Source organism: Mastigoproctus giganteus, chromosome 11, assembly GCF_048544385.1.
Source record: "Mastigoproctus giganteus isolate SK-2022 chromosome 11, ASM4854438v1, whole genome shotgun sequence".
Lineage (NCBI taxonomy): Eukaryota > Metazoa > Arthropoda > Arachnida > Uropygi > Thelyphonidae > Mastigoproctus > Mastigoproctus giganteus.
This window is the reverse complement of record NC_143585.1, coordinates 55118770-55131381: the sequence shown is the minus strand read 5'-3', so window position 1 is coordinate 55131381 and position 12612 is coordinate 55118770. Positions and strand designations below refer to the sequence as shown.

The window sequence follows — 12612 nt, the reverse complement described above, 5'->3', positions numbered from 1 at the left end:
AATTCTTAATACACGAATGATCACTGCTGATAACCAGATCAAGAGTATTACTTTCTCTGGTTGCCTCTCGAACATGCTGCTGCAGAAAACAATCATCCAATAAATCCACAAAAGTCTGACTAGTGTGTGAGTGACCAACCCACAAGTTCCAGTCAATATCTGGGAAGTTAAAATCCCCCATTATAAGACATTCTGATTTACTGGCCCACTCTATTTCTCTGTACAATTGTTCATTGTACTCATTCGAGTCATTAGGCCTATAACACACTCCTACTCTTATTTTTGCTTTCGCAGTGCTTATGTCACACCAAACTGACTCAACAGTGCACTGTCCACAGTGCACATGCAAGCATACATGCTCCTATGCCTATTCCTTGTTACCCTAACACATCCCATATACCCAACTATTCCAAGATGACTGCCATCCGTCCCTGAAACCCCCAACACCCCTCGCTCCAGGTCGCTTCTTATTCTAATAGAAGTATGGCTTATTCTAATAGAAGTATAATTGTATGGCTGCATTACACGCAAAACTTGGCTCCTCGAGTTATTTGGTAGTTTTGCTAATGAAGAACCAACTCAGTGCATATAGGAACTGTATATACATTAAATATATAAAGAATCAAAATACTATATTTTACACGCAAAGTATATAACGAATCAAAATATTCAAACCACTTTCGCGGATAACCATAACTGAAATAACGTTATTGATCAAGAGTGTAGCATCGCGGGTCTTTGGTTTCGTGCGCTAACTCTGAATTTTTGTGCGCGTAATGGCAGACAAGGTGTTAAATATGCCTGCAATTTGAAACGCGTGTTAAAAGATGGCGCATTATAATAGGAAGGGTTGTGTATATATCTTGTAATCACTTTTGACCCTATGTGGTCGTCGCGTTATAAAGAGAATATTTATTTAATTATCTTAAATCGTCTGCGCGGTAGCACGGTAGTATCGTCACTGTTTTCTCCACACCGTTTGGAAAAAGTCCGGGTTCGAATTCCGTCGATGACGCGCGGAACGGAATTTTTTTTTACTCCGTGGCTGAGTTAGTCAGTCTGAGGCGTAGATGACAAGGTTTTTCCCCCAGAAACTGGGTTTTTTTTTCGTCCAGGCAAAAAGGCAAATCGACCAGAGAGCACACTCGATTTACAAACATATTACATATATGGGTATATGTTAGAAATTACCCGGTGGTCCTAATATAATAGTTTTTTTTTTTAAATTATCCTAAATCCTAGGTTACTGCTCTCCAGATTTGATATGATCGCCGAACGTTCGTCGCTTACCACGCACAAGTTATAGCTTTGCCCCTACTACTGAACCTTTTGCAGATTAGGAAGTTTGGTCATCTGTTTAGGACTTAAAATAAGGTACTAGGACAAAAGTAGCTGCATTGTAGTAGTAGTAGTAGTAGTGGCATTTGATGCAAGAAAGCAAGTGTATGAGCTTATGCAGCATCAGCCAAAAAAAAAAAAAAAAAAAAAATCACACCATTCCCTCCAAATGCCTGTCCAGTTCCTCCTTAAATTTATTCAACCTATCAACTTCCACAACGACAGATGGAAATTTGTTACAGCAATTAACCACCCGCTGGCTAAAGGCAAATTTCCGCACATCTAATCTGCATCTGTCTTTTCTTAATTTGAATTTATGCCCCCTTAGATTCGTAATCTGAACAAGTGAAAGGATCCCATCAGAATTCAGCGTTCTCAACCCATTCAAGGCCTTATACATCTCAATCAGATCACCGCGCAGGTGCTTAGTCTCCAGCCACTGCAATTTGCAGAACTTAAGCCTCTCTTGGTAAGAGGATCCCTTCATTCCCCTCACCAATCTTGTTGCCCTTTTCTGTACACGCTCAAGTAAATCTACATCCTTCCTAAAATGAGGCCTCCAGACCTGTACGCAGTACTCAAGGCGTGGCCTGACCATTGCCTTATACAGAGGGATAATCACCTCCTTTTCCCTTCTAGCAAAATTCCTATATATCATTGACAAAACCCCATGACCTGCCCTGGCAGCCTGTTGCATTGCTCAGAAAACTTCATATCTGACTGCACAATTACTCCCAGGTCTTTTTCATTTTCTACCACCTTAAGTGTAGTACCACACAGTTGGTACGTTTCTCTGGGGTTACTTCTACCCATATGCAGTACTTTGCATTTGTCAAGTTTAAACTTCAGTTGCCACTTCTTAGCCCATCTGCCCAAATTATCTAGATCCTGTTGCAGTAGTACACCGCCATCACTGTCATTAACAACCCTGCCAACCTTTGTATCACTGCAAACTTCGACATTAAGCCTGATATACCTTCATCAATATCATTGATAAATATACAAAACAACAGTGGACATAACGCCGAACCCTGTGTTTTGCAGCTACGGTGAGCTCTGGAGTAACCCCACCGCTGCACCTCGGTAAATTTGGCATTGACTAAAAAGTAATAGCAATGATTAGGGTGTGTGAAGTATGCTTTGCCCTAGTCTCCATTTTATCTCCAGTTAGTGTTGCGTATATAATTTGGAATCTGATTATTGCCGATGAAGACATCGAAAATATTCTTTAAAAACTGTCTACTTCTTTCTTTCTTTGTCCAAAATCTTTTTATACTTTATAAAATTTAAAAAAGCCGTAATCTGAATTACCAGTTGAAGCAATTAAGAACGGTGCGAAAATGAGACAAAACCAACGAAACATGAAGTGACCGCGCCAAAAAAAACCAAGAGTACAGAATTTAAATGGTAAATGGCTTGATTTTAGGACAGCTGTAGTGTCCTAAAAAAAAAAAAAAAAAAAAAAGAGAAAGAAAATCTCGGAGCAAGAATGGCGCTACGGCAAGTTTTTGACAGCGGTGAACAGAAACAATTGAAAACAATTAGAGAATCACATATTATTTAATTAGTATCTCCTTCTCTCTCTCCCTCTGTCTGCCTGTTTTTATTTTTATATTTTTCACCCACTGTACTTTATCTGGCTTGTGTTGTTCACGAGTTTCAAATATAACGCACCTTTTTCTTTTTATTTTATAACATATACAGTCGCTACCACTACTAACTTCGATAATGCAATGAGCGGAGCATTTCTTCCAGTCCATGTAATTAGACTAGCTCTTGCGTATGTAAGCACAAAATAAATAGTCCACAGTTCATGTTATCATGCTTTGATATTCTGTACGGTGTTATTTTGCTTGTTAAGTGTCAAAACGTGCGGTTATATTTTCTGGGTGTTGCAATCGTTGAGCAATCTTTGGTTTAGTTATATAATCTCTCAGGTTATATGTTCTTGTTTATTATGTTGAAAAATGTACGTTATTTTGTGTATAATCAGCCAATATAGTTTTCCCTTTACTATACCATACGTGTGTAGTAATAAATGAAATAACTCTTATACGCAATAGTGGAAAACGGGAACTGGAACCTACTATCGTTATATGACAAACATGGCAGGTGAACTGCTTAGATTAGTGCTTTGTGGATTTGAAAATATGTACGGAATCATTCATTGAAACTTTATAGAACGTGTTTCTGCCGTTTAGGTAATGATGGAGAATTCAGGAGACGTTATGCCCGGTGAGGCGAAGAAGCCTGAAGATGTCATAAAAATGCCTTTGAATGATAACTTAAAATTTGCCGTTTTGATCGGTTTGGTGGAGGTGGGGCAGGTGTCTAATAAGGAAGTTGTGAATGCAGTTCTTCACCTGGTAAGTTTGTTTGTAATAATAGCAATATATATATATATTGTTATTATTTAAGGCTATTTTAAGAATAGGCAGTGAGCTTCTGGTTATAGTTCCACCCTCCGTGTATATATATATATATATATATATCATATCATATATAAATTCTGTTATATATAGTGAAAGTTTGCAGCTGTTTATGAAACCATTACAAAATTATGCGATTATTATACTGGTTGTAATTACACACACACACACACACACACACAGTATGTAGCACGATCAGTTAATTAAAAAAAATAATAATTAAAAAAAAAACATGAGTTGCTGGCTATGTTAGTAATGTGATTTTTAGAAAAGTAACTGATGTATATTTGATGATATGCCGGATGTGGTAATATATGAAACTGGATTACCAAAAGTAACCCTTTGGTGATGTTAAAAAAAGGAAAAAAAAAAAATAAATAAATAAATAAAAAATAATATATATATATATAATGATGATAACTTGATGACAGCTTTACCACCTTTTATTTTTTTAAATTTTCTATCTTTTTTATTTTATTTATTTAATAATTTTATTTACAGTTCCCTCACCTCTAATTGGCTTTGCAATTCAGCTCACAACTGTCTTACTTCATCATGACTTTTAGGATATTAACATTCTTTTGCCTTTTACAAACCTACAATATTTCTTTTTTCTACTATTCTTGCCCTTCTGGTCCTTGGCACTTTGTGTACTTTTCACCTCCATTTGTGCAAACTTTATCAGACTTATCTATTCTTAAATACTTATATATATGTAATAATGAAGCAGTTCAAGTCCTAGGACCTATGGCTTTATGTACTATCATTTATTTTTATGTTAAGCTTTAATTTCATTTTATTTCAGGTATTCTGTTTTTACCATTTTTTTTTTTTTTTTTTTTTTTTTTTATGAAAACCCCAAACACGAAAGGTATCAAAACCTATAGTACTTAGTACTATGCATGGGTTAGAGAAGTATGGAGAGAGGGGGATGCCGGAAACTTTGCTCTAGAGACTAAACATGGGTTTCACCACTTCAAGCCTCCAATAAGCAAAGTGGTGGTATTTCACTGGTTGATGAAAGTCATCTACCACCTGCATGTGTTCTCAATTTTTCCACAGTAATTACACCCGACAGTTCAGCACCTCCACCTAATACACTGATAATAATAATATATATATAGTGTGTGTATATTACTAGAGCAATTCTTGATTATGATACTACTATCAATTTAAACAGAGAGGCATTCAAAAAATTCTTGGTAGTTTCAATCATAATTTTATTTTTTTAATATAATGCCCTTGTATGTCAATGCTATGTTCTTTTTTTTCCCTGCAGGTTTTTAATACCTGTTACATAAAAGTATGAAGCCTTCTCAAAATGGCCATTAACAGCTGTCTTCACTGCATTATCATCTAAGAATTTGTACAAATTGTTAAGATTTCTAGAAAGACTATGGATGTGAGTAAAATCTCAACCATAGGATGGGTGGTTTAAAGATATTACTATTAACAATTAGTATTGGAAAGTGACGCAGAGGAAGCAAGCCTATACAGCAAACAAACAAAAAAAAAAAAAAATCTACTTCCCATATCACTTGTCCAATCTCTCTAATAGTTTTAGGTCCTTGAATTTATTTGAACTATCCACTTCTACAGTATCAGAGCTCGGGGGGGGGGGGGGGTGACTATAGTCCTTCCTTTATGTTGAAAATAATGAAGTTTTTTTTTTTTTTTTTTATTTTTTTTTACTGCTATATGATGAATTCCCCAGAATCAGTGGCGTAGCTACCATGTAGGCAGGCAAGGCAATTGCCTCCGGGGCCATTAAGGGCCCCGGTGTCTTTGGCTATCTCCCCTTTTTGCTATTTTCATTAATTAAGTAGGGGCCCAAACATGTTCTTTGCCTTCGGGCCTGAAAAAGGGTAGCTACGCTGCTGCCCAGAACACTGCCTTAGCTATCTCTGTTTAACTGCATTATTCCTTCCCTTTAGAAAATCCCCCCCCCCACCCCCAACATCATATTGAAGTTTGTTCCAACGGCAGAGTAGTAAGATACAGAGTGGACATTCCCATAGGCAATAATGTTAATTCCTTTTACATGGTAAAGTGTATAGAAAGTGGAGCAATCATTGTATTAACATGGAAACAGGCCAGAACATCGTGAAGAGTTCCTGGAGAATTTTCTACAGTTTTGTAGTTGCAATGGATACCATTTCGATTCACTGATTATTAGATATTCATAATTAATTATTATTTTTATACAGAAAAAAAAAAAAAAAAAAAAAAGACGCTATGAAAGATGGCAGAAAAGTGAAATATAAACATCAGTATATATTTCGACAAAACAGCGGTTATGATATAGCGCATAGAAAGTAGAGCTATCATTGTATTAACATAGAAACAGGCCGGAACATTGTGAAGAGTTCCTGGAGAATTTTCTACATTTTTGTAGTTGCAATGTTCTAATGTGGGAATGCTGCAGATGGTGGTTTTCTCCTTCCTCAGTTCAAATCTATTTATTTTTGCCCCCACGTTTTTCTTCCCCCCCTTTTTTTTTTCTCCTTCTTATACTTTATATTTATTTATTCAGTGTAATATGGTAGTTTACTTATGTTTTCACACATATTTAATAAGAAATTTTTAAAAATATTTTTAATGGTTTTTTTTTGATACAATGGCCACACATTGGCTAAAATGTAGCCTAGAAGGAGTTTAAGATGACAGTCATGTGTGCCATTTGCAATAAACATTAATAAATACAGAATTTTATGTACATACTACTGGGTTCAATAATAAAAGTTTCAGTACAGTGAGACTGGTCTCACTGTACTGAAACCTGCTATAATTACCCACAACTTTATGTACAGTAGTGTGTGTGTGTGTGTGTGTGTATATATATATATATATATATATATATATATATGTGTATATATAAATTCTTTATTTATTATTATTATTATTATTAGCCTTATGTTGCAAGGAAGCCCGAGGCTTATGCAGCACCAAGCAAAAAAAATAAAATGAAATTCTGAATTACCCAGAGAGTGAGAGACACTATACTCATCAGTTGTGAGCTCCTGAGGTTTATTAATGTTTATTGCAACTGGCACACATGACTGTCATTTTAGCCAATGTCTGGTCATTATATTTTAAAATATTATTTATTTGATCTTAACTCCATAAACTCCATAAATCTACATCTGGTCACTTTGATTAGCCTCAACTCTTGGGTGCCTCCGTAGCCAGGTGGGCAGGAGCAGCAGTGCGGAGCACACGCTTCTTGATTAGACCGGGGTTCGAGCCCGTGCCCACCAAATACGGAGGATGCGGCAAGGTCAGGGAATGACCACCGCATATCCCCGGAGCAATATGGCCTTAGTTGCTAATACTCCTAAAAACAAAATAACAAACAATAACAACAAACCTCAACTCTTGTTTTAGGTTTTGATTTAATGAACTGAACTCCTTTTGACTTCGGTTTTAATTTTTATTTAATTCTTTTCCTTTATTTATTATTTTAGGTCTGGCATCCTATGAAACAAACTCTGCATCATTTAGCTGCTAACCAGAGCCACTAATATATATATATATATATATACAGGGTGTTTCAGTTAAACGTTTCAGAACTTCTAAGAGGGGTAGGATTCATCCTGACAACTCGAAATCATATAGCAATGTGGGGTCGGAAATGCTTTCCTGAAGCGGTGTTGTACACAGAAGCACCATAAAGAAAAGAGACCGTAAGTGAGAAATCGTTTTAATAATACATGAAAAGAAGCAAAAGGTACATGGATTAAAGTAAGTGTTCGAAGTTTCTTCCACGGGCTACAATGCACGCCTCACATCTCCGACGCATGGACATCCGAACATTCTGGAATACTCCAGGCGAATTTCGAATTTCTTCGGCAGCTACTGCGATTCTTGCAACCAGCTCCTCAGCATTGTCAACAGGGGTGTCATAAACTAGCGATTTCATATGACCCCAGAAATAAAAATCAAGACATGATAGGTCGGGTGACCGAGCAGGCCAACGCACGGGACCACCACGTCCGATCCACTGTTGACCAAATGTAACATCCAGGTAGTTACGAACATCTCCGCTATAATGGGCAGGGACTCCATCGTGTTGGAACCACATTGTCTGTTGCGTCGATGCAGAAATCTGTTCATCTCTAAAAAGTTGTGGCAATACTTGCTGCAGAAAGATCCGGTTAGACGACACGGTAACAGGTAAGGTCCGATGAGGTGATCTCCCATAATACCGGCCCATACATTGACCGAAAATCGAATCTGTGCTGCACGACGTCGTATTGCATGCGGGTTCTCGACCGCCCAGATATGGTCGTTATCCTTGTTGAAAATTCCTTTCCTTGTGAAGGAATTTTCACGGTCATATGAAATCGCTAGTTTATGACACCCCTGTTGACAATGCTGAGGAGCTGGTTGCAAGAATCGCAGTAGCTGCCGAAGAAATTCGAAATTCGCCTGGAGTATTCCAGAATGTTCGGATGTCCATGCGTCGGAGATGTGAGGCGTGCATTGTAGCCCGTGGAAGAAACTTCGAACACTTACTTTAATCCATGTACCTTTTGCTTCTTTTCATGTATTATTAAAACGATTCTCACTTACGGTCTCTTTTCTTTATGGTGCTTCTGTGTACAACACCGCTTCAGGAAAGCATTTCCGACCCCACATTGCTATATGATTTCGAGTTGTCAGGATGTACCCTACCCCTCTTAGAAGTTCCGAAATGTTTAACTGAAACACCCTGTATATATATATATTTTTTTTTTTTTTTTTTTTTTGTATGCTACACAAAAATATTCTGGAATCAATGGAAAATTTGGAACACGATTATCTGTGACAGAATTTTGACTGCCTTATAACTGAGTTAGTTATTATCTTTAACAAAGTAATTTAGCATTCTTTCATTGATATATATTTTTTATAGTATGAAAAAAGTGTGAAGAGGATGCTACAATTACTGTCCGCCACTTACTTATTTTCTTAATACTATATATAAATGAACGTTAAATGTAACCCATTAAAGGTAATTTTTAAAAAGTTACATAGGTAATGTTTAAAAAGTTACATAGGATAAAAAGGTATTCAGTTGATGAAATGGTTTCAGTAAATGAAAGATTAATAAGTCAGTTATGACAGATGCACCAAAAAGTGTAAACATTAAAGGAGGCAAGAGTATATATAATACAAATGAGTATTAATATATTGAATAAAATATGCATAAATGGATGTGAAAGTTACACAAAGGGCCAGTAACTGGAAGGGTAAGGATAGTTGAAAAAGAATTGTAGTAGATATGTGAAAGCTGAAAGTTATGATGAATTAAGAAAATTATGAGCTGAATTACTAAGTCAATAGAAGGTGGGAGAACTATAAAATAAAATTAGTACAGCAAAATACCAATGAAATAAAAGTAGAAAGTGGTATAGCTGTCATCAGATATGGGGGGAACATATTTAGATAATGGTGGAATACAGGTAAGGCAAATGTGCTTGATCTGATGTCAGCTGAAATAAATATTGATACATGATGACAGCTGTACCACTTTCTACTTTTATTTTTTATTTTATTGGTATTTTGCTGTACTAATTTTATTTTATAGTTCTCCCACCTTCTATTAGCTTAGTAATTCAGCCTATAATTTTCAAAATTCATCATAACTTTTAGGATATTAACATTCTTTCACATACCTACTACACTTCTTTTTCAACTATCCTCATCCTTCTAGTTACTGGCACTTTGTGTAACTTTCACATCGATTTATGCATACTTTATTCAATATATTAATACAAACACACATACATATATATATATATGCGTTTCTAATTGTTCGAATTTTTGATTGTTACCTATTATTGGTGGTTATATAAAATGGCATGTTGATTTAAGTCATAAAATTAAAAGCAAGACTTATTTGCCCAGTAGTATAAGCAACAAAACTAAATAAACTAATAATAGTAATAATAAAGCAGTATGCCACAGTTTTTAATACAATCCTTGATTTCATAAACTGTAAAGATGCTGTGACATATATTCCATTCTGTTACTGAGAGATAAGCTTTGCTTCCTTTGCTAATACAAATATCAGTATTTCTTACAACTCTAGCATCAAAATTCAGATAATTTTGATATTGGAGTTTTAAGAAAGATACTGATACAGACTGAAACATGCTTAGGACTTTTTTGTGGACAGTTCACTAGACTGAAATAAGTGGGAGCTGTCATCTAGAAATATTTAAATTATTTAATTATTAGATAAACCATTAATTCGATTAATATCAATACATTATTCATATTAATTAATGTAATAAGTTATGAATTAGTTATTAATTAGCTATTAATAGTAGTTTTTTTTAACATTTCATTAAATATTTCATAGTTGTATCAATTATTATGATAAATTACCTTAAATGTTCTTTTGGAAATCGGCAGAATCGCACTCCAGCTTTGTTACAAAAGAAATACTTCTTTCTATCCACGATGTCAGAGACAACTACACAAATAATTATAATTATAATAATGATAAAACCAATGTAAATCGAACTTGCTACACTCCATTAACACTAATCAAATCCAAATACAGTAATGGCTTCATTAGCATTGGGCATGTGCGTTAGTACTCTCTGGGTTTTGATGGCTGTGTTAGTTCCACGTTCATACATTGATGGTGCTGGGAGTAATTCAGCGGAGTGTCCACTCTGTATCTTACTACTCTGTGGTTTCAACAATCAATCATTCTGGTTGAAAGTAATTTTTGCACATCTATCGTGCAACCATCCTTTTCAATTTATATCCACTTATGTGTGTTGTCCTAGAAAGAGTAAGGATGCTATCAGCATTCGGTTTACTCAATCCATTTAAAGCCTTAAATACGTCAGCCAGGTCTCAAGTTGCAGAACTGACGTCTTTTATGATGAGTACCCTTTTGTCTCCTTGTCTTATCTTGTAGCTCTTCCCTGCACTTGTTTTTACATATTATTCTTAAAATAAGTCTTCTAGACTTGTATGCAGTACTCATGATGGTGCCTAACCATTGCTGTATACAGTGGGATAATTAGCTCCTGGTTCCTACTGGAAAAATTCCTGTACAACCTATCTTCATTGTTCAGGGAACTGTGTGTTGGATTGTACAATTACGCTGGTCTTTTGTTCTCTCACCACCTTGAATGTGGTACCACCTGTTTCGTATGTTATTCTGCGATTACTACTGCCCCTAATCCCAGAATAGTGTCAATTGGTGGTACCACAGTTGAAGTTTGACATTATCAATGTTAAATCTTAATTGCCACTTCTGAGTCCAGCCTACATTTTTTTTTTTTTTTTTTTTTTTTTTCAGATCATGTTACATAGTATGCCTGTCGTTAACTACACTGCCAACCTTATACAATAAGCTTCAGTATCATAAAGAAGTATTGAACGCTATAAGGGAGCCCATCACTGAACCCTGAGAGACTTCACTGATAATGTTAGTGCAATGAGAGCAGTGCCTATTTATAACTATCCTCAGTTTTCTGCCACTTAACCATCTCTTTATTCATATCATTTACTTCTCCCTATGCCATGCTATTTTGATTTGTACAGCAGTCTTTCATGTGGAACAGTGTCCAAAGTTTTACTGAAATCATTACTAATGTAAAAACTTTATTTCCCGTGCCTCTGCATCATGGTAGGTAATCAGATTAGGCAGAGATCACTCCATGAATTTTGTGTAACTGTACTTTGTGAAGATGATCTTGCAAAACTTGTTTAGCTGATGACTCCATTATTTTCCATGGAACCAAAATCAAGCTGACACTTCTGTAATTAATAACTTTGCTCTTTGATGCCTCTTTGTGTATAAGATAGACATTGCCAGGGAAATATATTGTGCGAAAAAAAAAAGAAAAAAAAAAAAAGAGGGAAATATGTTGTTCAAAGTTATAGGTGGAATAGGACCAGGGTATGTCTGCCTGGGGCAAATGTTGATGGCATTGTAGAGCAGATATCTTTTAAGGGCACAAAAGGTGATATTGTACATGTTGGCACCAATGACATTAAGAGCAGGAGATCTGAGAACTTATTTAACAAGTACAGAGCAATATTGAGAAAAAGTCATAAGCTTGGTTTAAATTTGAAAGTGGCTGCAATTCTGCCCAGAATGTGACGAGAGCCTTTGTCAATCACTTTGTGATGAGAGCCTTGTCAATCACTTACAACTCTAGCATCAAAATTCAGATAATTTTGATATTGGAGAGATTGTGCTAGGGGTAGAATTTTCCTCAACGTGGTCTGTCTTGTTAACAGGAGAGACTGTTTTTACAGGGATGGGATGCACTTAAATGGAAAGAGTGCAAGAATATTTGCTGATTCTATCGAGTCAGTGTTAGGTGGGTCAGAAAATTGCTAGCTTGGCCTAATAGATTAAAAATAGCCATAGTCAGAGGTGAAGGTAATTCTTGCACTGCTTCTATCGGAATGAGTGGCAGCCTGGAAAGCAAGGCATTGAGAATTTCAAGGCCAACTGTGGGTCATCATGGAACAAGGAAATACATGGGCTGTGTTAGGGTAACTAAGTTCAAGAACAAAACTTCCATGTACACCAGTGTTAGGATCATAGTAAATAATTTTGATGAATTTGTTGATCAAGTCATCAAATGCAGACATTGTGGGGATATCAGAGATGTTGTGTCACTCTGGTATAAGCAGTGGTGAGCTGTGAATATTTTAACAATGGGCTCGCAGTTTTTCCGACTTTCTACCCAGTAAATTTGATCGGTCATGGAAGTGATGTCATCCGCAGCTTACACCAGAGGCGCTTCCCACGCTCGCATTACTAGTAGTGTGATTAGAGCGAGTGATGCATTTTTAGTGACCGGTATGATATCTCAAGTCATGGGTG

The 12612-nt window shown here is 36.1% G+C and overlaps 1 protein-coding gene across 1 annotated transcript in view; it reads left to right on the top strand.

Moving 5' to 3' along the window:
• The first annotated feature begins 3294 nt into the window (after positions 1–3294).
• The window catches only part of rg (A kinase anchor protein rugose), a 1582765-nt gene continuing 1573447 nt past the window's right edge, over positions 3295–12612 (top strand). The window contains exon 1 of the mRNA XM_090384432.1: positions 3295–3704. Within this exon, the coding sequence (XP_090240558.1) occupies positions 3543–3704 (162 nt within the window). The 5' untranslated portion in view covers positions 3295–3542. The remainder of the gene's footprint in view (positions 3705–12612) is intronic.